Genomic DNA, 26,816 nt, shown 5'->3' with positions numbered 1-26,816 from the left:
GAAAAAAAGTTACGGAAATTGGTACAGAGCAAAAAAGAATGTGTAGAAGGATTTCTTCATCATGTTTTTTTGTTTTCAACAAATCTAGTTGTTTTTCTTTCTTAAATTAATGTATCATGCCTTCGTTTCAATATTATGATATATTACATTTTTATCATGCACATGATATTGTGTTCAAATATTAGTTTTGATATATAACCTTAATTTATTAAAACACAAATTAGTATATATCATGTTCATAGCTATTTATTTGATACATAACTATTACAAATTTCATTATTTTTTACTACCAGATACATACACCTTAACTTATTCAAATAGAAGGTTTTGTATCTGTAGACATTATCAAATATAATTGTTGATAAATAAACACTAATATTTTTATAATAATATCAGTTTGTATCATATTCATAGTTATGTATATGACACAAATTGATAGAACAACTTGTTGATTTTTTTTGTTTGATTTTTTATTGTTAATCTTTTTTCTGATACATATGAGTTTTGGACATGATACATAAATTTAAATTTATAATAAAAGTATCTGATATATAACGACTACCGGTAATGTATCTATCTCAAATATAACATCTTATGGGCAATAATTACCTATTTAAGTGTATCTAGTAGACATACAATACTTAACAATTCAAACAAGGTACATAAATAGTAATGTATCATGATAAATCTATTCATCTCGAAAATATAATTCAAATGTAATGTATCATAATGTTAAAATGAATGCATTATACATTAATTTAAGAAACAAAAATAATTAGATACATTAAAAATGTGAACCTATATGTATCACAAAAAGATAAACAACAAAAATCGACCTTCATCCATATGTCTCAGCAATTTTTAAGACGAAAAAACTAAAAAAAAACACTAAGTGATGGAAAGAAATCTACCTCTTGAATAACTTGAAATCATTAATTGAAAAAAGAAAATATTTGAAATTCAAAAATAGATTGATGGATGTAAATATAGAGAGATTTGTGGAGTAAAAAAATGAAGGAAATCATGGGTATAGTATTTTGAATTGATCGAAAAAGGAGATGATGGAAGCAAAAGAAGAGATTTTTGATATTTTTTTAAACTGTAGAAAAAATAAGAAAATATGATAAAAAAGGATGTGTAGTTAAGTAATTTTTCCAAACTTAAAATGTTATATAAAGGACCTGCAAAGTGCCTTAATGTTTAAAGCCCACTTAACCCTTATGATTGAAATTGAAATACTTTGTGATCCATTTGAGGCCCATAAGCCCAATTTACGTTTGCAACTATTCACATTTTGTGTATTAAATGAACTTTTTGCTTCATGAGAATCAAATTAGGTGAACTAGGACAAAAAAATTTAGAAGTAATTTTCTTTCTACATTATGATGTACCCCAAATAAAAAATTGTGACTTGCATACTTATCATCGTAATTTTTGTGTAATTTCTACATATTTTTGTACCTTTTCACTAAATTTCAACCGTTATCGAATTTACTTTTAATAAGCGACAAGTAACAAATAAATTTTAATTGAGTACCAAGCATGTGCTAGAGGAATAAATGTCCTAATATTTTTTTTCTTTTGATAACGATGATGTTCAGTTCAACTTACACGCTACACGCATCTCAATCATTTCATCGCATATCTATAATATCTTGCCAATACACAAATATCAAATAACTTAATTCTAATTAGGACTCTTCTTATTCATGTCGATTAAATAACTTGACTTTTCAAGTTTGCTACAAGTTTAAGATTCCTTTTGTCCATTTTTGTAAAAGGTTATGTCGATGCTTGGCATGCACATTAGTACGTTAGTTGCAATGGACCATTTTTCAAAAGACTTGTTCTAAGTGGCTGTTCCATTAGCGCTAAGAAACAAAACTCTTTATAATTTTTTTCCATATTTTCCACTCCATATTCGATATCTGGTGTGATCTTTAGATTTTTCTTGGTCAACTAAAATCTAACTTCCCAAAATTCAAAGTCAAGAAAAGAGAAAAAGAGGAACATGATTATATCTCAGACACTGATTGCATATAACTAAGTGAGTGTGACTTGTAGATTCCATATTGTCACAAATAATGGTTCAAAGGATGTCTACGTCTAAAGGGAAAAAAAAAGTTGGAATCGATTGTAACTAAAGTCTGAAGTGTGTGATTTGGTCAGCACTGACGACCTCACTGCCTCTTATCCTTGTAAAACTTTTCCACTCAAACATTTTTCACTTCCTAGTAAAATTTATAAAAAAAAAATTAAGTTTCACAACTGACATTCGATCATCTCACCGTCCTCCCCATAGGACACCCAATCCCAACCTAACCCCGCCCTCATCCCTACACCCATCCTATCCCCTCCCCGCCATCAAATACACTTAGTCTGATACTGATCAATGTCAAGCATATTACTAAGTTGTGGAAGAAAATTACTACAAGAAAAACATAAGATTGTGACATTATCAACTAATTTGTGATGGGCATGATAATTTGTCACGAATTTAAGACGAAAATAACAATCTATTACAATTCCATCACAAGTTTGTGATAGAAATAATAATGTTACAAGTTTGTCATAACTTTGTGACGGAGACACTTCTGACTCTGAGGTTCATACATTAATTTCTGATGATGATCGTAACATCGCGTTAATTACTCCCTCCGTTCCATATTAGTTGTCATGTATATTAAAAATTGTTATCCCAAAATAGTTGTCAATTTAAACAATCAAAAGAAAATTAATTATATTTTCCAACTTTACCCTTAACATTAATTATTCTAGAATTAAGAGCCACATAAATAAATAAAGATCAAAGAATTATTAAGGGGTATATTAGTCAAATAACACTCCTTATTATTAATATTTTTTAAAGAATTGTGCAACCCCGATTAAATTTGAATTCGCTCCAAAAAATTTCATATTGAGGTAAAATATTTCCTAACAAAAGCGACTTTATATTTAGAAAGACTCGAACTTGAAATTTTTGGTTAATGAAAAAGGAACCTTGTTGGTGGGTCTACATCAAAGTTGTTGAATAGAAAAACCACTATAAATGTCATTTTCCTATTTAAAGGAGTGAATATCAAGTAAGGGTAAGTCACATGCTAGCTAGCTGTTCCACTCATACTCACCAATTGCACCATACTAATTTGATAAGTTGCTTCAATTAGGCAAGCAACCACTTACTGAATGAATCACTTCTGTAGTTACACATTAAGGATCAATATAATGGGTGTAGTTGTTGAGTCCAGGCTGTGTAAGGGGAGGCATCATAAAATGCACCAACAATGTTGTGGATAAATACTTCTTAATTCTTATTCTGAAGTCTTAAATTCGATCCTAGAAGTGAAATTACATTTGCTAGGAAGAAGTTTATCGCGCAATATCATTGATTTTGAAAGATATCAAAAAATGCATATTCAAAGTTGAAAGGCATCATAAATATACTTTTTAACTTGACTTTAGTTGACATTTATGTCCTCTAATTTTGGGTGTGCACAAGTAGATATTTAAAATTGTATAAAGTTGCACTAATAGAGTACACATGCGTCCTACCTGAAATATTACACGTAGGATATCGCATAGAATGTCAAATAAAATACATGTATCTATTTGTTCAACTCTAATAAAATTTAAGTTCTTACTTATACATACGCAAAGTTAAAAGACATAAATACCATATGAGATTATATTTTAAAAAATACATTTATGTATTTTGGGAAAAAGAAAAAAAAGGATTCCGTTCATGAGGCAAAATAGGGATATGTTGGAAAGTGGAACCAAATTTTACCAAAAATAATTGATATATGTGATGGAGTTTTCATTTTGATATGTGTCATAGAGCAGCGTTAAAGGTTGTTTGATTGGGAACAAGTTATTTTATTATTATATAAGATAACTTATTTCACCATTATGGTATAAATGATAAGATAAGTTATTCCAAACTTGATAATCAAATAAGACACCAAAATTTTATTTATTTTTATTTTAGGACTATTTATTTTTATTCCTCACACCAAACGATCTCTAGGAGTTATATTGCATGCGTGCAACATCAGCGCATGCATAAAGTGATGGATTCAGATTTTTCACTTAGGAATTTGATTTTTTGGGTTTGTTTGCATTTTTGAGGGGATTAAATCTACTATTTCATCAATTGAAAAAATTAATAGTGAAAATTTGGATCGGACTAATGGTTGTTAGCAAAATTAAATGTTTTATAACAGAAGATAAAAACATAATACTCACAATGAGATATGAAACTCGAACGCAAGGGTCCGTTTGCAAAACACTATCTGAAAGAGATTAATCCTTTGATTTATATACACAAAATACAAGAGTATAATTAGGCTATAATTAAGGAAACTAACTATCTATTTATTAGGAATTAAATATATATAATCTGTCAGAATATATTTTCATATATTCTAACACTATCCACTGAGATACACTTTGATTTTTGTTTAAGGAGTTCAAATTTATTATATATATATATAAATTGTGTAATATTTTGTCGAGGGAATTCCGATGAACCCCTCACCTCCCTAAGGTCCGCCCCTGCATGCACGTGTAGAAGTTATCAGTTTGATTGAACTCAATAACTAATTTTGTTTTCAACATTATATAAATGTGTTAATTAATCTATTTAAAACATATAAATACTGAATTCTAAGCACAATAACTTGAATAATCATGAATTTTCTTAAACCTTAATACGATTCTGATGCACAACATTTATAAAGGATTTTCGTAAGTTTCCATTACTAATTTTCCGATTTTTTTTGTTGTTAATTTGAATCCTGATTCCTCATTTAATTTGCATGTGTACTAACTTAATTGTTCAATCAAACAAATGTCAAAAAGTTCATTAATGATTTTGCCCGTACCTGCCATTTTGTCCTTCAACTCCTTAATCAACTTGCATGTTTTTTTTTTCATTCGATGTCTGATATTTATATTGGAGTCCGATTAAATTGAAATTTGCATCGAAAAGTCCCACATTGAAGGATAAAGCGCTTCCTAACAAAGACGACTCCATACCCAAGAGGATTCAAACTCGAAACCTCTTGGTTAAAGATGAAAGAGTAATTACATGTTGTTGTTGTTGTAAATTGTAATAGTATATACCTCTTTGTCTAGTCTTTTTCAATATTAATATACTACTATATAACTCAAACAACTGGTCCATTGATAAAGAACTTATAAAACGATCCAAGCTCATAGCATGAATCAATTACTATATCTTTTTGATTTCTTATTCGGTGTAGTTTCTTTTAATATCTAACTATTTTGAATTCGTATGACATAAAGTACATTAAAGATTAAGGTGCACTAGTGTGTCTTCATATAAAGGGTCGAAGTAAAAGTACTACAAAATATTACAAAATATTACATATACTAAAGAATTGCACATTAATTTGCACTGGATTTTATAAAAGTATGTCAGTATAGATAGCATATTTTTTCCTTACGCGTGAGGAGTGGCGGGGGCACAACTTGTTATACAGGACAAATACTTAGATCACATAATTTTCATTTAAAAAAAATATAATTTTGGAATTATTTGAAGATTCCATGTGATAAAATAAAGGTGTAATTTTAATTTCTCAATTTATATCACATACTTTTCCTTTTTAGTTGTTAATTCTAAAATAAAATAACATATTTTTATATTAACTATTAATAATTTAACCTCAAAATGCATATTTTACCTTATAATAAAATGATTTACGGACACCATAAATATCTATAATTTAGTTTAAAACGCATGTTTCAACAAATTTAAATTATTTTGCTCAGTCAAACTACATCATATATATAAACTAAAATACATTTTTATTATCATGTTTTTAACTCATCCAAATTCGATATGACCAGTCATTTATCACCAATTGGCGGGACATTACGGCTGTGACACTCTCTTTGCCTTTGTTTCTTCATCTAAATATATTGCTCAATAAGAGATAGTTTTGCTTAAGATTTCATTTAATGAATTTCATCGAATATATTATTATTATTGTTCAAATTGGGTGATATATAGATATTTGAGCATTTTCATATAGGATAGCAGTAATTCCTTCTCTTTGGATGGTTGTTAGATATAGTTTAATAATGTATTGTATCGTATTATATTGCATTATAATGTCTCATATTAATGAATTTAATCTTTGAATAGAATGTATTATTATTTTACGTTATTATATAATGTCACATATTAATAATTTAAATGATAAATTAATAAAAAAAGCAGGATATGTAGTTAAAATACTATGAAAAAATAGGATAAATAATAAAATGAAATTATTAAAATAATAAATAAAGACAAAATGAGAAAAAAATATTAACATAACAACATGATCACACTAAAGTCATTATTACACAAAATGAAATATTTTATCATTATCTAATAATAAAATTTAAATAATAATTAAAATAAATATTATATTTAATCTACCAATATAACAGAGGAAATACTAAACAGGGAGAAACAACCATTCAAACAAGGTGTAAGGTGGATTGTTGTTGTGGGAATGTTTGTCTGTCCAATAAGAAGAAGACCACTAGTCCATAATATAATGTACTAATCAAATATAAAAATATTTTATTTTTGTACTGAAAATTGGTAAAAAAAAAAAACAAAAAAAAACATAACAAATTAAATCCAAGAAGATACTGAAAATGTATAAAAGATGATATTTTGGAGTAGGATTTTTGTCTCCCAAATGAGAGTTTTGAGTAAGTTTTATGGGCAGTGTGACTGCAATTAGGCAGACATGGATTTATAGGGAACAGTAATGCCTCCTCACCTTCACCAAGATTTTTGACAATATCTATGCCTTTTTCTTTTTAACCTTTTTTTTTTTGTCTTTTCTTTTTCTAAGACCACCTCTCTAAAATCACAATTGTAAATTACTGTGAAAAAAAACAACAATTTTTCAAAATTTATTTTTTTTAAAGATAAACCTCATTCCAATGTAATATCTTTGCGAATCGCAAAGAAAAAGTTATCGCAAGAGGCAATTTTCATTGCAACAAACTTGATCGAGAAAGCAAATAGAGAATTACAATCTTGAGATCTCCTATATACACAACCAACCCTGTGGAATCAACTTAATTTAAAATATTACTGTATTTATTTAAAAAATATCACTCAATTCATATTGAGACACACCGTTAGACAATGAGAGTGATTGTACTTTGGATTATAAATAAAGAACGGGTAAGCAATTTATTGGTTAGAATGTGGAGATTGTTCTTTTCTTGATAAAAAAAATAAATTCTTGATATGAAATGTTCTTTTTGGTGGTATAAATTCAGATTATTGAACTTTAATATCGAAATCAAAGAATGAATAAAAAAAAATAGAAGTAAGAGAGAGGGAAAAAAAGGTGTGATCTAGAGAAAGCAGAAAAAAGCTGTAAGGTGTCACTTTCAGCAAAAGAAAAGTAATTTGAATATTTCAATTTGAGCTAAGTAACCAAATGGTTGTAACCTGTAACTAAGAAGTTACAAAAAGAGAAAAAAACCTTTGGACAATATTAATAAGTGGGACATCAAACACCGGATACATGAGTCTAATTTTTTGTATATCTTAAATTGAAGAACGTAGATATTAATTATGAACAAGTTAAAAAATGTATGTTATATCTAAATCAAACTTTGTTAGAACAAGTAAAATTTGAATATCATAGAGGTAAAAATAAGTGACTTGGGAGAGATGAGAGTAGTTTAAGGGGGGGTTAAAATTGAACCAAGTTGGTTGTGGTTGAATGTCAAAAGGTAAAAAAGAGTGTTTGGATTGGTGATATATGTGCTTTTTGGGCAGTACAAAAGTGAAAAATAGCACAAGGGTTAGCAGGAGCAGCAGCAGTAGCTGCATAGTACAGTACACAGAGAGAAAGAGAAAGAGAGATGGCAGTGATGATGAGGTTACAAAGACCTTTACTCTTATAACTGACAAAAGGGAGCTGGCTGGCTGGCTGGCTCACTCTTATCATCAGCCCAAATAAAGGAATCCTTTTTGGCTATTCTTTAATTACTCCGCAACTCCCCCTCTTCTTCTCTAGCAACAACCAAATCAATAGTGGCCACTCTTTTATCAGAAAAAAACATAAGGGGTTGCTGTAAAACATATGAAAAAAGTGTGAGAAGGAGAGGGATGGGTTAGGGTGAAGTAGTTATGGTACAGGATATAATAGGTTGTTGTTGAATAAGTGATGGAATTTGGGAAGTTGGATGGCAGAGAGTTTCAGATTTCAGAGTGGTACCAGATACAGAAGAACAAGAACAAGAGTACAGAAGAGGAAGTGTAATCAATCAAAAGCTGGAAAGAGAAAAGCACACCAAGGGTCTGAGTCTGGATCCTCAGAGGAATCAGCAGCACCATCATCACCATTATCAAAATCAAAATCAAGATCCATCTTTGAGACATGTAGGAGAAGTTGGCAAACAAGAAGAAAATCAAGAACCATCAGAAAACGAACCCCAACTTTATCTACATCCTCAACAACAAGCATTTCTTCATCACCATCAGGTTCTTTATGGAAGGTTAGACTCACAAACACCCCAACAATTACTTCCACCACCACAACCTCAAACTCAGCCACAGCCTCATCCTCCGAAGAAACGTTCGTATTTGCCTTCTTCATCTTCACTGGGGCAAAACGTCGAACATGCAACATTGCGAGGAAAAATGGGAGAAACGTCAAGATTAGGCCTAAGGAACACTGTAGGAGAGATTGTAGAAGTTCAAGGAGGTCACATTGTGAGGTCTACTGGGCGGAAAGACCGCCACAGCAAGGTTTGCACTGCCAAAGGCCCCAGAGACCGCCGTGTGCGTCTCTCTGCTCATACTGCTATTCAGTTTTACGATGTCCAAGACCGCCTTGGCTATGACCGTCCTAGTAAAGCTGTTGATTGGCTCATTAAAAAGGCGAAACCCGCCATTGATGAGCTAGCTGAGTTACCCGCCTGGAAACCCACCATTGGTTCTGCCTCTGCTGCTGCAACTAACACTAATTTTGAACAAGAGCAAACTCAAAAGCAGCAACAAGACAATAACTTTGCATATCAACAAGGACATGCAGGTTTGTTTGATGATAATGTGCCTGGCCCTTCAAGTAAAAGAGCAATGGAAAGTAATACTGCGAGCTTTCTGCCTCCATCTTTAGAATCTGATGCTATTGCTGATACCATTAAATCTTTTTTCCCAATGGGTTCTTCAACCTCAGCTAACTCTTCAGCTATGCAGTTTCACAGCTTCCAAGAACCTCATTTGTTGTCAAGAACCAATAGCCAGAACCAAGATTTGAGTCTCTCTTTACAATTTCAAGATCCTATTTTGCTTCACCACCAAAACCAGCAAGCTCAACACCATAATCAAACCAACCATAGGGAACAAGAGCAAGTGCAGGTTCAAGCACCAGCCCACTATACAGGAAACACCCCACTTGGGTTTGACACCTCAGGCTGGTCTATGCATCAGAGACTTTCTTCTTGGAGTGACAGTAGAGACACTGCCCCTGGTGGAAGTGGTGGGGCAGTCACAGAACCTGGTGGGTACTTGTTCAATTCGCCACCAGCGCCGGTGCTGCTGCAGCCGCTATTCGGCCAAAATCAGTTTTTTTCTCAGAGGGGACCCCTTCAGTCCAGTAACACATCTTCGGTTCGAGCATGGATGGACCCATCAGCGATAGCAATTGCCTCAGGTGATCCAAGTCATCACCATCAAGCTGTATTACCAATGTATCCATCAACAATTCCTGGTTATGGATTTGCCTCTGAAGTAGGCGGATTCTCTGGGTTTCGTATTCCTGCTCGAATCCAAGGTGAAGAAGAGGAGCACGATGGCATTTCCGATAAGCCATCTTCTGCTTCCTCTGATTCTCGCCATTGAATTAGCTCAAAATTATCTCTTTCTCAATTCCTGACAGGTACTCACTTTAACAGTTGGTTAATTGCTTAAATCTTGTACTTGAACTTTATTGTTCTTGAAACGTTGTTCATTGTTGCATTGAGCTCAATCTGCAGGGATATGCTCTACTTGAATGCAATTGGAACTTACAGAAGTGATGCTGTCAAAGAGCCTGGAGCTGGAGAAAATGATAGAGTTCATTATAGAGTCTGATTCAATGGCATGCACCGTGTCGAAAAGAATCCTGATCATTGTTTCAGGTTTTCGATCCGGTCTAATATTTTTAGTTATTTCGTTCTTGTGTAATTGAGCTTTTCTAGCTCAACAGCTACTTTAGTGTAGTGTAATGTGTTTGGCCAGATTTGTCATCTTGATGCTGTTTGCTTTTGTTTCATGATTTTGGAGACTTTCAAGCTAGAATTGGTAATGTTCTGTTTAGATATTTTAAAGTCTTGAATGCCACTCTTAGTAATATTTTCTGAATGTGATGGAGGTTTCTTTAATTCCTGGCTACGCTGATTACTGTTTCATTGATTTAGGTTGATTGCTGTCTTTCCAATTTTAAAAATGTGAATGGATTGAAGAAATGTGATTTTTTTCAGCTGTTTAGATAAAAGAGTCAAATTTTGCATGTAGGTGAAAGAGAGATCTTTCTTTGGTTTGATAGATGCTTTACTCTTTTCTGATAAAACAGTTCATGTTTCAACTACATCCTCAAGCCCTCAAAAGAAATACATGGCCTTTTTAACATCCCTATCACTTCTAGGATTTTTGTGAGCATTAAAGGGTAAGTCATTTTCTATGAACAGTAGAGTTGATTGAGGGTGGGTTTGAGTGAGCTAATCTGAATGCCAGCTTTAACTTCAAACTGATTTTTAGTGACTTTTATTACCTAAATTAGCTTTTATGGTACAGATCATGAGATTGCTAGACTAGCCTTTACAGATAAATATATATAGTCTTGAGAGCTTCATCTACCTAATCTCCTATCATTGAAGGGTTTGGTAGCCATTCAAGTCTTTGCTGACTTTTTTTATTTATGTTTTGATTTCTTTTGTCTAGTTAGTTGCTCTTATTCCTTACATTAGTTAAGCCAGCATAAGGCTAGAATGAAATGGGAAGGATTTCTCAGATATGATTGCATTTTTGTGAAACTAAGTTACTCTCTTGTTCAATCGAAAGGAAATGAAAACAGAAAGAAACTGAATCAGAATTCTTTGCTGTCCATTAGTGTCAAAAGGTGATTCATGTTTATGGTAACCAAGTGTTGAGTTAATAATCATAGCCCCTAAGAGCCTAAAGTTGCACGGACTTTTCACTTTCGATGCCGCACCCATGTTGGTTTCTCCAAAAGTACACTACTTTTGGAGAATCCAACTTGCACCCATTGACATTTTTGAAGCATAGCAACATAGCATAGAGCCCAAGTCAAGGACAGCCTCCTGCAAGTAAAGAAAATGATCATTCTAGATGAATGTAGGAAGGTAGAAGAACTAAGTGGGGCTAAGCTAGACTTCATAAAAATGAGAAAGTAAAGAGAACCAGTCAAATTTCTATTAAAGATGAAGCAGAGGCTGAATAATAGAAAGAACTACCAGACACAGATACAACGAAGTATGGCACTTGGCAATGAATCCATGGTCCCCTTGCCCTGCAAATCTCAGTACACGTAATGAAAAAACTGTCTAGTGGGATGTTCTTTCTTTGTTTTCTTTTTTTGGGGTTTATAGTTTACTCCCTTGGGAAAATTTTAGTTTAGACACATCAAGATGTTGACAATTACTTCATAGTAGTTATTGTCACTTCTTTATGATTGGTTGGTACTATCAAACAGGAAGATAAATGGAGCTAAATATGCCAAGTGTGGTCAGTTGAACTTCCTTCACCTTCCTTTGCCGGAAAAGTATACTCTATATATAGGGAAAACTTTGCATTTTGAACACACTTAACAAAAATTTTGGCTTCGCGACTGCTTTAATGTTAAACATGTAGACATCTGGTACATGTAACATCCAGTTGTGTAATGCTACAGGAAATTTTCTTTGATATGATAAGTGATTAGTATTTAATTGCAGAGTTTATTGTGGTGGCTACGTTTCAATACCATTTATAATTTGGATGGCCTACTAAATGACAGAAACTAATGCTTTATGGCTATATCATGATTCATGTGTTGGAGCTTGCTGTATTTTGTTTCTATGTTACAGTTTTGTATTAAGTGTGTCATTACTTCGCCCCATGTGGGATGACTTCTATTCCATTATAGGTTTAAAGGGAAAATAAAAATCAAATCTTGTTAAGTGAACTGCAAAGTTTCCATCAACCAATAGTGTTATAATTGGCATATCTTTTTTCTTGTACCTACAAAGTTTAATAGGAGTAATGAAAGTGTTAATATGGAACAGTACTAGCAGGCCCCAAAAAATCAGTTCAGGTTTATTTACTTACTGTCTAAGAAGTGATATGCCACCCTCTGATTGGTACTCATTTTAGAGCCTCGACTGATTTGAATTTGTGCTGCTTAAAACTCAATAAAGGATTTTTTAAATTATTTTTAGAGCTCAAACACGAGATATCTAGTTATATGATAGAATAATTCTATTCATCCCATCACAATTTTGTGGCATCAGTTATCTAGCTACATTTTATTACCGGTTGACGCCATTTTGGAAAACTTTGAATTCTGTGTGGCTCATTCAGTTATTTACAGCTAGAGAAATTTCCTCTTTCTTCACCTTGAATGCACTACCAGCCAGGTATTTGTCAAAGAGCTATGAATTTTAGTTTTTTTGGGGCTCCCCCTTTAAGAGCTTTGGATTGGCTTATTTTAAATATCTTTTGATTTTTAAGCTTTTTATCTTTTATTTTTAAAGATTTTTGAGAAAGATAAAAAGTATTTTTAAGCACCTACTTTTAAGCTAAAATCGTACAAAAATAAGGTAAAAACTAAAAGTTGAATATGACCAACTTTTAGCTTTTAGCTAATTAAAAAAAGCTAATCTAAACATCCTCTAAGAGTGTTAATTATTGTTAGAAAGTTATTTGTCCCGACTTAGACTTCGTGGCGGGTCATAACGCCAGACCCTCATGTTGATTGACGAAAGCAATTTGTTGGGCACTTTTCTCCTTCTACATAGAAGTAACCATTTCATTGGGACAAAATCAATACGAGGAGTTAATAAGAATCCCATGTTTATTTTTAAAAAAAAATTATTTTTCATTCAGTGTCCAATAATCGAATTGGAGTATGATCAAATTTGGATTTGTGCCGCATAGGACTCCATTGGAGGAAAGCGCTCTCTGTCAAGGTTTCTTTCGTACTCAGGACTCGAATCGGAGATTTTTGATTAAGAGAGAAATAGCTCCAATTATCCATGTTAATATTAGGATATAAGCACCGAATGAACTTAGTAAGATAAAATGGACTTTGGATCTAACCCATAGTCTACACATGTGGAGTTACTAACACGCCCGTATGTTTAGGTTTGACGACCAAAGTGTGCATAAGACTATGGAAGCCAAAATCGAGTTAAATGAAAATTGGGTCAACCTAATTTTGAGACCTTCTTAAGAAAATAAATCTCGAACCTAACTAGACTGTAAAGCAGTTCAAGGAGAAAAGGTTGTTCTACAGGAAGACAACTTGCCTAATCAGGCCACTCACTATCCATCAACTTGGTATAATCTCATTGTCATTATCTTCTCTTTTTTTTCTCATTTTATCTTTGTTTATTACTCCTATTCAATAATTTTTTATTTTATTCTTTAATCCATTTTTTTTAATAATAGCTTCATCTTGTTCTTGACTCTTTTTATTTTTATAATTTTGTGAATTTATTCCTCATTAATGTGAGACATTATGTTATGATGAATGATACAACCTATTCAAAATGTTGTATTCATCAAAATAAAATAATACAATATGAAAAATTACATTCTATTCAATATTGTATTCATCAAAACAAAAAATAGTACAATACAATATGATATCAACCATCCAAACAATTTTTTCTTAAAAAATAAAATATACAACATAATTATTCAACATGGTCCAGCGGGGCTCGAACCCGTGACCTTCGGCTCATAAGACCAACGCTCTAACCAACTGAGCTACGGGACATTGCAACTTCAACTTGCGGACTTTTTCTATTTTTTACAATATATTTATGTACTTTAGAAAATCGAAAATGTGGGGATAATCATTTGTTATTTACTTTATGTGATCTAATAAAGGAAAAAGATACATTACTTAATCATAATTAGTTTAATATGTTCAAATACATGTTATGCATATTGGTTACATGTAAATATTCGATACGGATATGTTTTTTTTAACCATTTTTATCTCTTTCAAATCAATTGGCTATACACCAATTCCAATTTAGTCTATTGATTATCGTATTCTATGATTTTCTTTTATCTATTTTGCTTTATTCAGAGTTTATTTTATTTCTAGTTTTTAGAAGATTCTTGAGCTAATTCGGACCTCACATTGAAGAATTTAATCTTTACTTCTCTACTTTCTAAAAGTTGCGTCAATTGGCCACTTTATGGTTATGGCTTTAATTTGGAAAGAAAGTAGTCATTATTATGAAATTTTAAATTTCTAAAGCTCCATGAGAATAATTTTCAATTGCATGCGTTGAAAAATAGATATTTGTGAATTTTACCATCTATTTTCCCTTTACTTGTAGCAGTCTTTGTTCACTTGCATCCTAAGCCTCTTTTCTCCATTTGTGTTTGTGTTGTGATGAGCTTAGATAAATTTCTTGAACAAATCTTTGTGTGATGATATGTCTCCCCCGACCAATTACAATTTCAATAGAAGAAAATAATTTTTATAGATCTCTTATAATAAAATTAACATAAAACTAAAATTAAGATTTTAAAAGATTACGTGATCAATGGACCTACTCCAAATCTAACGTCAACCCCCATCGATGAAATAGCAATCATTGGCCAATTTCGATGCTGCTCCGACTTTTATTTATTTACAAAGCAGCAACTGTCATGGAGTTTCAAATTCTGAATATCTTTAATTTTTTTTAAAAAGTGACTTGATGACCTTGTGAAGCCACTTTAGATCGTCTATCATTTTCAAGAAAGAATGACAACAATAATTATAATAAACTACATTTCATCAAGATCAACTTACATAAGATCGTACATAGCACTATATATATATATATTCCGTCTTAATTTATATGACGTAGTTCAAATTTTAAACGACTCACTTTTAAAAATATATATATATTTTAGTTATTAAAGATGGATTGAGGTCATGATGAAGATCTTTTTCTTTAATTTAATTTTCTTGTTGGTGAATTGCATGCATGTAATAAAAGGGTCCCATATTTTGGTCCAACCCCAACGTACTTTTTAGGAGAATTAAATCAATTAATATAATGTTGACAATCATATAATGCAAGATGGTTAATTATAAATATTAGTTATAATTATAGTGAAAATACAGTAGCATGAATATAGCGTATTTTACTAACAATATATTCCGCTACATTTTAAAATAAATCATTGCTACGTTTTATAAATACTAACTTTCACTATAAAATATGCAGTGAGCAATTAGTGGATCTTTTAAATTTATAAAAAGTTAATATTTTTAGTCTCCGTCAGATGTGACGTAGGTGGGAGAGAAGAAAGGAGGAAGAAGAGTACATGAGAGTCGGTCTAGGGAGAAAGAAATGAGTAGTGGAACGACCATTTTGCCGATATTTTTGTTAGGAAAAAAATGGGAGAAAGACCACTTTTTTAGCTTCCTTTAGATTTGCATTTTAAAATTTGAACATTTTTAGATTCTTGGTTTTTCTCTTTTAATTTTTTTTTTTAATAACTCTGCTCTCAAGTGTGTTTATTTCCATATTTTAGTGATCTGATCAAAAACTATAGTTTATCAAAAATCCCAAGTCTCACATATTATTTTCATATTCAAAGTCACAATCTTGCTGAGTTATTTGAGTATTCATTTCTTTGAATTGGGATTTTTTTCCCCATTACTTTTGATCTTTTTCTTCTTTTATATTTGTCCTCAGATCCTCTGTATTTCAAGAAAATCATGTTCATATAACTTGATGGATTCTGTGTTTATTTATATATAGTTTTTTTTTGTTTTTTTTTGTTTTTTTGTATACTTTATAAAGATACAATTTTCTTGATTTTGATGGCTGAAGCAATAATGACAATAGATGAACATACCAATAGTAGTAGTAGTGCCACTAAAAAGTTGAAGCAAAAAAGAGTTCCACAAAGAGGACTAGGTGTTGCTCAACTTGAGAAGATAAGATTGGAGGAACAACACATAAAAGATGAAATTTTGCCACCAAATTCAATTGTTTCATCAAAAGATTCAACTTTTAGGCCTTTAAAACCAACAACAGTCTTGAAAAAATGTGACTTTAGACTAAATTCATCAACCCCATTTCTTGATAATTTGAGTCCAAATGCATTACAATCTCCAAAACAAGTGAATGTGAGTGAAGGTGAAATGAATTTGTCAGCAGTTTTGGGTAAAGGGTATGATGATGATTGCTCTAAATTGTGTAGTGGAAAGTATAGTTCTGAGGAAGATCATGATGAGAAGTTGTACCACAATGGTGTTGTTTTTCAGCCCCCTATTTTCTCCTTGCCACATTTTCAGCAACCTGTTTGTTCTTCATCAATGGTAAGCCACCTTACTTATCTTTTTACTTCTTTTTTTTTTTGGATTAACCAATTGGGTTCGGAATCTACTAGCCCGGCTAGTCTACATTAGTGTCGTAGAAAGTTTACTAGGGGAGTTTTAGAGTGATTTTGTTCTCAAGACTCGAACTTGAGACCTTTTGTTTGGTTAAGGATAGAGGACCTATTACCATTCCATCATGCCCCTTGGTGGTAGCTTACTTATCACTTTCCTTTTTCTAGTTTAACAATATGTGGTTCAGAATTCACTAGCTCGACTAATTTGAATTTGAGTCTTAGAAAGACAACTATGGAGAGTTTTAGGCTCCGTATCAAAGAGGACATTATTCTTAGGGCTCCTACCAAAAACCCCTGGTTAAGGGTAGAGGAATCTTTACCATTACATCACGACCCTTGGTGGTAGCTTACTTTTTATCTTCTTTTTTTTTCTTGGTTTAATCATCTGGTTTCCGAAATCAATTACTCCAGACTAATCCTGATTAGCTTTGTAGAAAGCCCACTACGAGGAGCTTTGGTCTTCCTGTTAAAGAAAACTCCATTCTCAAGGCCCGAATACGAGACCCCTAGTTAAGGATAGAAAAATCTTTAAAGCATTCCATCAGTGGTTGATGGTAGCTTAATTGTCACCTTTGTTCTTTTCTTGTTTAACCATTTGGTGTGTGCAATCCACTAGAGGGAGTTTTTACTTCCCTATCAATGAGTCGTCCATTCCCGGTGCTTGAACATGAGAATTTTAGTTAAGGGTAGAGAAATCTTTACCATTCCATCACAGCCCTTGAAGGTAGCTTAATCATCACCTACAGTTCTATGTTTTGTTATTCAGGCTAAATTTTAGTCGGTCGAATTTAGTTACTGAACCAAATTAGTATACTGGATGTTGCAGGTGAATATCTCATCAGGGATTTCATCATCATCTGTAAGAAATTTTCAGATGGAGCCCCCTTCAAACCAAAGTTACCATGGCTATAATTATTTACCTCTATGGCCTGAAGAAGTGAAGGTAAATTTCTGTTTCATCTACATGATAGAAATGCCATACAATTCCTGACTTAAGATAAATAGTTTCTATCTTCTAATCTGTTTGTAGAAGAGATCAAGTTTTGTAGTTTTTGGTTGATAGCTACTATATTTTGTTTGTTAATGTAGAGGGTTGGCATAAAAAGACCATATCCATTCCCTCCAGAGTTCCCAATTGTTCCTGCATTTCACTGCAAATTTCCTCCGCGCTATGATGCCCCCATGTGCACAATGAATTCAGACTCGAGAACATTTCTTAAAAGGTTCGATACCTCCCCTGAAGTTGGCGTTGTTTTACTTGTTGAGTACCTCTAACGAGTCTCGTTGATCAATTTTTTCAGGGAAGTTCCTTTAAAATCAAGAACTCTGCCAGATGCAAAACCAAGGAATGTTGTTAGACAAAATAGAGCTCTCAATGGAGATTTTCTCACATTGGCTCCTCCTACAGCTGTTGTTGCAGGAAATCAGCAAGCTTTTCCTTATTCAGCCCCTCAGAACATCGAGTTATTTAAATTCGAGACTGTACCTTTTCAAGTGAGCAACAAAAGGACTACAACATCTATGTTTCATGTACCTTATATGCATCCTTATTTAGTTGTTTTAACTCCACAGGAAGTTGCTGAAGAACCTAGCACTAGGTCAGGCTTAAACAGATCAGTTCAACAACACGTTTTCAGATTCTTCCCACATCCAAACGTGCAAATTAGCCAACCAGGAAACACTCACAGTGAAGTAGGAGGAAAAGTTGATCTCAATCTGAAGCTATAGAAGTTTATTCCATGCCATATGATGCTTTTGCCAGGAGAAACTATCTGTTATGATATCCTGGAGAAATGGCTTGTCAAGTATAGAGGTAAAAACCATTACTTCTAAACTGCAGCACTAGATAATTGAAAAATGAAAAAGATGCCTTGACATAGTGTTCCCCCAAGGGAAAAAAGAAAGATATAGTTGTTTGAGAATAGTTTTATTACAAAAATCATGGTAAACAAAAGCTCTTCATTTCATGTCTTTCAGGTAGTTTATGAGGTCTCTTGAAGTGAAAAGTGTAATGGAAGTCATTTTTTTGCTTGTAACAATCGAAAACATCAGAAGAATAACAGGCTTCTAAGGCCTGTCTTAAACTTAGGATGTGTTTCATGGCATTAAATCTGTTCTTGATTGACATACTTCCACTGTAGTGTCCGAGTATGTACTATTACTTTTTGTCGAGACAGTGTTTGATAAATGTGTGCGAGAGAGAACAAGACTGAGAATGCAACAGCAATTAGCTCAACATCAATGACATGTATGCAGATCTGGAAAACTTAAAATCCGATACATAATAAACATAGCATGCGGAATTTCAAATTACACGTAAAAACAAGGTTTCTCAGCTCTGACAAGAGCAATTGAGGTTTATAATCCACAAGTTTTCGACACATTCAAGACGACCGATGTGCACTGCTGCTCAAAATATACACACCAACTCTGATCTTTGTTCAATACAATGATCGATCTACGACCAACCAAATACGTAGTCAAGAACATATACGAGTACAAGGGAGAATGGATAAAATGTAAAAGCTATCAAACTGGTCCACAGAGGAAAGGTGGTGCGGATGCTCCCTAAGAGCCCCATAGCAATGCAAACAATTAGAATAACCAGCACTTCAGATGAGAAGTTCCATATCAATCCTCGGGTGTAAACAATAGCCAAGAAGACTGACAGACAAAGGAGATTGTTCATAGTAACAGCTCCATATAACTGCAAGATAGCATCAGATGTATTATTAGACTTGGGAAACTGAACAAAACAAACGAGGCTTACCTAAGAGTGAAGTTTAAAGTAGAACAACAACATACCCAATCTAGTTCCACAAGTGGGGATTGGGGAGGATGGTGGGTACACAGCCTTATCCCTACCTTGTGAAGGCAAAGAGGTTGTTTCCAATAGACTCGTGACTCAAGTAAAGCATATCAAAATCAAGTATAGACAGAAAATATAATAATGAAGATGACATGCTAAAAACAGAAGGAGAAGAGGACAGTAGCGACAACAAATAAAATCGAAGAACAAGAAATTAGGAGAGTAATTATTGCATGAAAACAAGTGTAATACCAAGTCCTGTCAGAAATGTGCCCATGAAAATGCAGAAACCCTTAGAATCTCTATTTGAGGTTCTGTATTTTACTATTATACTCGTCGTTCTTTTTTGTGATGAATGAGGTTTCTTTATTTGCTTCAACAGACCATAAACTGTTAGGCAAACTTCTTTATGCCATTAAATCTAGTGAAGTGCTGGTACAGCTAAAGTTGTGAACGACAAAGGATTTACAACTTAAATCTTCAGTTCAAGTCTAAATCGTTGATGATTACCAAGAATTTGATCGTTTATATTAACTAATGCAAGTATTGGAGGATAAATCCATTAAATTCTCATACTAAAGGGGCGGAAGTCAACTCAGAAAAACAGACCTCAGAAAATGTTAATGACGCAGATCTCTTCTTCTTTCGGGTAGCGAAAATTATAGCAGACACTGCCTCACTGGAGTTTGTTGCCAGAGGCAGTGCAATGAATGAGATGAAGAAAGATGGAATACTCGTGGCACTGGAAAAATTATTAACAGCATCCACCAAAGGATCAGCAAAAACAGCAGCGATAATAGTACCCAGCAACAACAGTAACGCGGCCTTTATAGCAATTTTTCGAGGATTCTCGACACCCTCAACAATTTCATCACTTTGATCCTCCCCTAAGAGGCTGTGCTCCCTCCTTGTTTCCTGCAAAATGCATCTACATTGCATCATAATCATCCTAGCTATAACTATCCAAATAATGCCATCAGCTCATAACATACCTCATGAAAATTATCAATGCATTTGAATGTATCAGAACCAGCCTCAACAGAAGAACCATTAGAACTCCTGGCTTCTAAAAGCCATTTTTCAATTCCAGCAATGAATTCTTTCAGATCAACTTGATCATCACAAGACGTATCAAAGTCCTTCAGTACCTTCGTTATCGCATCATTTTCTTCTAAGTTTATCTCCTCAAGACTGATTCCTACGACCAGAGCTCTTAATTCAGCATGGGAAAGATGTCCATCACCATTTCCATCAATTGCATTGAACAGCCTGTCACACAACACCTCATCACATCAGCCATCATTCTGCGGTGATATAAACTGGGCAAAAAGAATTTAGAACTCACTTTTCTAAAACTTCTTTATTTGGTGTTCCATGATCTGTGAAAAGCTTCCCCAATGCGTGCTTTTTTAAATGTTTCAAAATTCCTGATATGACATGCTTATGTTTTACATAAGCAAGTTTTCGTGTTTGTATCCAAGGCTGAAAGACCTGCATTAGAAGTTAAAAGGAAGTTCAGCAGGATTTATCTATTTACCAACCAGGCAAGAGGATGATTAGGTTTTTCTCCCCTTTACTTCATCCCTTTAGTTTACGAGAAGAGGATGAGATGAAATCATTTCAACTTGAACTCAAGAGGTTACATGGGGAAGTGATTTATCCAATTCTGGTTGGATGAAACTACTTGAAACACTGTGAAAGTTGATTCCATTTTGCAAAATGTGCTCAATCTTGTGTGTATTCTCTGGCCATTAATGTCAGTGGTGTGCAAGAAAGAAAAACCCATCAAGTTTGATGGAGAGAAAAAAAAAATGAAAACCTGACAATTACCTGATAAAGACAATAAGAGAGGAGCAGCGACAATGATATGATAAGAGCTATCAAGACAGCTAAATGTCTTCCTGAATTTGAATGAAAGAGCTGTGGTAACTGCACAACAATAAATGGAAGAACAGATACGACCATGATCATTGCAGCATAGCTTGTCCAGATATCAGTAGTAACACCAGAACCTACAGACAGATAGACCTACTTTTTGAGCAGAAACGCTTTGATAGATAGAAGCTACCTTCTAGTAGCATAAAAAATGACATCCATTATTCAAGGCTACAGATTGTAAGGAGAATTACGAGGAACATGTTTGTCACCATAAAAATATCCGAGGCTTAAAGTTTAAGACGTCCTAATCTTTTATATCATATGGAATAAAAGCAAATATACAGGATTTGTTCCTGAAATTCGGTACCAGATGGGTACAAGGGTCTTTCATGAAAGTTCCCCTATGTAAACTAGCAAAGTTAATTACAAATCTCAATTCATAATCGACTACAAGAAAGTCAACTCCTTTTCCAAGGAATTCTTTCCTTTATACTGTTTTTCAAAAGGATGATTCAAAAGTCAACAACAGCCCAGTAACTACTTGTACTGTAATTCTTCCTAAAGAAAATTCGGTCAAGAATAGTATACTTATGCATCTCAGAATGGCTCCCATCCTCCTATGAAAAGGTAAAAGATATCTGCTTAAAAGGAAGAGGTGAAAGAACAGCAGGGTTTACTATTTTATTTTTAAATTTAAGACATCAGGTTAAAGTGTTGTGTTACAGCAATAACGTAACAATGATGAAAGGGACAGGGGAACTGGAAAGTCTACTGGCCTTGATGAACAAGCTGGAGCAAGCTAATATCAATCCCTAAAAAGGGGGACAGAATAAGATGGCAAGTAACAGTAGAAAACCATCCTCGGTCAAGTAAGGCATGGTTTGTTGGTGAGAAGGTAATATTGAAAAATGGACATGGAAATTGACATGGAGATTGCAGATCCCAGCAAAAGTAACCTGCTTCAGAAGGCTACTGATGCATGAGGTTTGCCTCACCTAAAGCAATAAGATGAGAGTATTCAAGCCTTGCTTTAGGTATTACTTATTGTTCAGCTGCTAGAGATATCTCAACTGTGTTACTTGCTCTTTCTGGTTTCTCGATAATATCGCACAACTTGAAGAATGATGTTCATTGGTCTCACTTGAAAGCACAAAAAATCCGTAGGAAGCTACAGCAATCCATTCCAATCTGCCATTTTGGACAATATGGAGACAAAAAAAACAGAACTTTGAGGGGTTTCATCTGTCATCTCTTTCATAAAAGCTAGATGTTAAGTGAACTTATTTTTGGTATACTAATTACCAAAGTCGTAACTGTTGTAACTAATTTTTTTGACTGTTCTTTCTCTTTCAGTTTGTAGTAGCGAACTATGCTTTTGTGGATGCAACACATCAAACATCATTCATAAAACTTGATAAAAAAGGAGGGTGAGAGAAAAGCAAGTTCATGCGCAGATACTCTAAAGTAAAGAGACAAACCAGTCAAACTGAGCCCTTTAGTGTCTTTCAAATCCACAGCAGTAGAATCTTCTATATCGCACTTGCCAACAATGCAACAGGTTCCCCATATCGCAGTAAGAAGCATCACTGTCGACCCAGCTAACAAGCCTATTCCTACAGAGACCTGGCTCTGAGCAGCTGCAGCACTTCCAGTTATCCCCGATACTGATGAAAAGAAAAAACTTGTGAATTTAATATGGCTTGCAACAAATGATTTTTATGATCTAATATCAAAATAAGGTTTATTATGAAAAGGAAGGAGAACTTACCTAAGAACAAAACACAATGGAAGCAACTGATCTATATAAGGGATACCAACTAGTTCAACATAAACTTAGTTGTTATTACATCTACAATAGGTCCTGTAGTTGCCATGTCTGATTACAAATTTATGTTAGCGTCACAACACATTTTGATTAGATGTTTTCTAGTAAAATCACCAATCCAATCAATGATGATGATGCTTTGACTACAAATATAATTTACTTACTACATCCTAAAATTACTTCAACAAAAATGATTACAATTTTCTACAACTATATGATCACATTTGTGTGATCTTTCAAGAGAAATGATTTGTTATAGAATGGTAATGTTGTCCTTTCAAATGAATTTGACATCTAAATATAAAAATGGGTTAAATTTCACAAAAAATGGAATTCACTCTTTGAAAAATACATTTACACATTAAGGTCCTGATTAAGTGGAATTTCACAAAAAATAGAATTCAAAGCATGACCGATTAAGTCAACAAAAGTTAACTTACAAATCAATGTACAAAAACTTAAATCTAGACAGAATAATCAAATAAAACAAGATAAACGAAATTTTTGGATGTTTGTTCCTTCTGATGCAATTCTAAACCTCTCTAATATCCCATAATAATACTCCCTCGTCTCAGATTACTTGGCTAAAAAATGATTTTCCATTTCTATAATAAATTTCAATTAACTTTTAACAACAAACAATTGTGATTTGAATATTTCTTTTAGTCCTCAGAGACTTTCAAAATAAGTGTTGGAAATAACTATTAGGTTGGGTCTAACCACAAGGGGTACTAATTAGTCTTAGCTTTAGCTATCCAAGACACAGAAAAAAATGTTCTTAATCTTCAGAGGATATTTAGGCTGTGGATAGTGGTGGATCAAGATTTTCACTAAGGAGTTCGGAAAATATAGTGGATCAAGGATTTTCACTAAGGATTTCGAAAAATAAAATATAGTGCCTAAGACTTTTAAACTTGGAACTTCAAGATAAATTTTGAACCCCTATATCACCGAGCTTGCATCACCGAGCTAACCTCTAATCTTGTGTTCAATGGATTCAAAACCTACATATGTATACAAAACTAAAAAAATATCTTTTATATATAGTGAATCTTTTGTCAACGGGTTCGGGTGAACACCATCCCATCCCGTGGATCCGCCCTGGATTTGGACAAAGGGAATATATCCATTTCGCGAGGATTCTAGATGTGGTTGTTGCAGATCCGATTCAGCTACGAAGACAACCCGTAAATCTCTTAAACTAATATTCTCTCGTCCCAACTTATATGGCACAGTTGAAATTTCAAAAGTCCAACATGTTTTTTTTTATTCCTTTATATGATTTTTAAATATAAGTTATTAATTATTGTGATTTATAATATTTTTTATATAGTTTTTCAAATATATAAATTTTATATGATTTTTAAATATAAGTTGTTAATTATTGTAATTAATAAACTTTTTACCCAGTTTTCAAATATATAAACTTTATTTCAAAAAACATAAAGCTTCTATGTGTAAATTCATGATAAATTTTAGAAATTCCAATCTCAAAATTCTAACTTTGGGACATAAATTGGGATAAATGGAGTATTTACAATTCTAATACTACAATAAGACATGGCATCTTCAACCCTACCAAATTTTAACAACTACACCATTTTTGGAAGTAAGAAGGTACTAAATGGTAACAGAGTGAACGAAAGGACGGAAATCGACGTACCGAGAATGAGCATAGCATCAGGAAGAGCACCGAGAATAGGAAGGAAAAGTCCACCAATAAGACCAGGTCCCAAAATCTCAAGCAACAGCTCACTACCGGAGGAGAGATAAGTAGCAGCCGAAAACATAAGGTAACCATACACAATAATGAGGAAGACATTTCCTAGAGCAGTTTTCGTGCAAGGCAAAAAGCCATAGCTCTGTTCACATGCCTCTTCTGTTGCAGAAAAAAGGGAGATAATTCCTCATTCACGGCCAGTACTACTATTAGTTCTTCCTCCGCCGTCGCCGTGAACTCCATCGGAGACGAGATCCAACGATGACTGGTCGACGATAACACGGCCGCCGTATACGACGGTAGATAAAATGAAGAGAATCAGGAGAGTAAGAAAAGGAGATTTGGGGAACATATTTGAAGATTTTTTCATAGTTAGAAATATCCGCAGAATAATTTTTAGATATATGAATTATATATACAGAGAGAGATCTGTTTTAGTCTCACTGATTAAGACAAATTTAATTAGTTTAATCTTTAACGCGTATCGTATGGTGTGGGTCCTTTTTTTCGAACGTGTATTGCCGTGTACTGATTATTTTTTTTCAGAGAGGAAAGCGAATCCTACCAACGATTTTTTCGGAGGGCTTAATCTGTATCATATTTTTTGATAATCTATGTATCAATTCTTACATTCATTTTACTTGTCTATTAACCTAATTTTTATATCCTCAGACCCCACATAGTGAGACTATACTAAATTTGTTGTTATTATATATTTTTAATTAAAAATATTTTAAATTAATAAAAGTCAAGTAATATGAAATGGAGATAATATTAAGTAACGAAATTTGTTTTTCTTTTTGCTTACTATCCGATCCAGTTTTCTGGAAAGTGGAAAGTCAAGGGTCATGGAGAATTATTTTATCTTGTGTTTAATTATTACTTATTTTAAAATATATTTAAAGATTTTTAAATTTTATTGTCTTAAATATGTCATATTATATGTAAAGTTACAAAAGTTAATAGAAAAGAAAAAATATATTCCTTTTAAAACGACTTAAAAAGGAAAAAAAAAATAAGAAAAACAAACTAAAAAGAAAGTGAATTTTTTTTGTATTAAAATGACAAAATATGCTATATGTGCTTAATTATACTTTCTGACTTCCCATATCCGTATAGGGCCAAATGGAGGATATTTTAAAATATTATTTGATTATATTGAAATTAGTTTTTCTTTTCCAAGTGATATCTATGTTCAAACATAGCTTTAATTTCTAAATATTATTTTCTAATTGCAACTTTAAAAGTTCTAAAATAAAAAAAAGTTTCAACCAAATTTTATCTTCAAATGCCTATTAAATACTCCATCAATCCTAATCTATCTAATATTATTTAACTGATATATAATTTGAAACAGAAAAGAATGCTTGAAAATTTTATAATCTAAAAGTTAAGTTTATTCATTTATGTAATTATAAGTTCTTTCATTATTAAGAGTAAGAAAAATTATTCATTTTTAAATATCAAAAGATAGATACTTATATATTTATTTGTTTAACCCAAAAAGAAAATGAGTAATATTTACCCATTTTATGTGATACTTTTTGTTTAGTCTATCTAAAAAAGAATGTTATTTTATTATAACGCAAGTATCAAAGATTGTTGTAGATCATAAATTTTTAATTTTTTATTTTAAAAAAAAAACGTGTCAGGTTAAATAAGGTGACGTAAAATTAGACAGAGGTTTAGGAAATAAGGGAGTAGTTAGGTGATTAGTCTTCATCCGCAGCAATGTCAACGCCACCAAATCTTGACGCTTCTATAACTTTTCAAAAGGGTAGCACTTTGAAGATCTGTCATTTCTATTTTTTCTTTTAAATACCTAGGAATGGCAATTGCGACCGAACGAGGGAGTGGGCGGGGACGAGGCGAGGCAGGCAAAAATTATAAAAATTTTATCATATTTTCTAAAAAAAAATTA

General features: G+C 32.9%; 3 protein-coding genes and 1 non-coding gene across 4 annotated transcripts; 2 read left to right on the top strand and 2 right to left on the bottom strand.

The window, feature by feature from the left end:
* Positions 1–7,665: 7,665 nt before the first annotated feature.
* Positions 7,666–10,413, top strand: LOC129892115 (transcription factor TCP4-like). Its single transcript, XM_055967662.1, has 2 exons — positions 7,666–9,929; positions 10,027–10,413. Exon 1 carries the CDS (start codon positions 8,690–8,692, stop codon positions 9,890–9,892), a length of 1,203 nt encoding a protein of 400 aa, XP_055823637.1. The 5' UTR covers positions 7,666–8,689; the 3' UTR covers positions 9,893–9,929; positions 10,027–10,413.
* Positions 10,414–13,956: 3,543 nt separating this feature from the next.
* TRNAI-UAU (transfer RNA isoleucine (anticodon UAU)) lies at positions 13,957–14,030 on the bottom strand. Its single transcript has one exon. It is a non-coding gene; the product is annotated as a tRNA-Ile (tRNA).
* A 2,053-nt stretch (positions 14,031–16,083) lies between these two features.
* LOC129893357 (uncharacterized) lies at positions 16,084–18,391 on the top strand. Its single transcript, XM_055968875.1, has 6 exons — positions 16,084–16,407; positions 16,441–16,589; positions 17,490–17,606; positions 17,753–17,886; positions 17,965–18,157; positions 18,236–18,391. The coding sequence occupies exons 1-6, from the start codon at positions 16,089–16,091 to the stop codon at positions 18,389–18,391; spliced, it is 1,068 nt and encodes a 355-aa protein (XP_055824850.1). The 5' UTR covers positions 16,084–16,088.
* A 531-nt stretch (positions 18,392–18,922) lies between these two features.
* LOC129893356 (sodium/calcium exchanger NCL-like) lies at positions 18,923–25,329 on the bottom strand. The gene is made up of 7 exons (XM_055968874.1): positions 24,839–25,329; positions 22,829–23,014; positions 21,303–21,484; positions 20,818–20,963; positions 20,465–20,741; positions 20,082–20,387; positions 18,923–19,370 (listed from the first exon to the last, which is right to left on the bottom strand). The coding sequence occupies exons 1-7, from the start codon at positions 24,963–24,965 to the stop codon at positions 19,122–19,124; spliced, it is 1,473 nt and encodes a 490-aa protein (XP_055824849.1). The 5' UTR covers positions 24,966–25,329; the 3' UTR covers positions 18,923–19,121.
* Between the last annotated feature and the right edge of the window lie 1,487 nt (positions 25,330–26,816).

This window comes from Solanum dulcamara, chromosome 6, assembly GCF_947179165.1.
Source record: "Solanum dulcamara chromosome 6, daSolDulc1.2, whole genome shotgun sequence".
NCBI classification, from domain to species: Eukaryota; Viridiplantae; Streptophyta; class Magnoliopsida; order Solanales; family Solanaceae; genus Solanum; species Solanum dulcamara.
Note: the sequence above shows the minus strand (reverse complement) of the source record. Positions and strands in the feature narration are given on the sequence as shown.

Bases quoted from the DNA above. Each gene is read 5' to 3' on its own strand.
- LOC129893357 (XM_055968875.1), top strand. From the start codon at position 16,089: ATGGCTGAAGCAATAATGACAATAGATGAACATACCAATAGTAGTAGT. The intron at 16,590-17,489 runs GTAAGCCACCTT...TGGATGTTGCAG, and splicing joins CTGTTTGTTCTTCATCAATG to GTGAATATCTCATCAGGGAT. The intron at 17,887-17,964 runs GTTCGATACCTC...CAATTTTTTCAG, and splicing joins TCGAGAACATTTCTTAAAAG to GGAAGTTCCTTTAAAATCAA.
- LOC129893356 (XM_055968874.1), bottom strand. From the start codon at position 24,965: ATGTTTTCGGCTGCTACTTATCTCTCCTCCGGTAGTGAGCTGTTGCTT. The intron at 20,964-21,302 runs GTAATTGTCAGG...CTTCTAATGCAG, and splicing joins TCTCTTATTGTCTTTATCAG to GTCTTTCAGCCTTGGATACA. The intron at 19,371-20,081 runs GTCTGTTTTTCT...GCTATCTTGCAG, and splicing joins CGTCATTAACATTTTCTGAG to TTATATGGAGCTGTTACTAT.
- LOC129892115 (XM_055967662.1), top strand. From the start codon at position 8,690: ATGGGAGAAACGTCAAGATTAGGCCTAAGGAACACTGTAGGAGAGATT.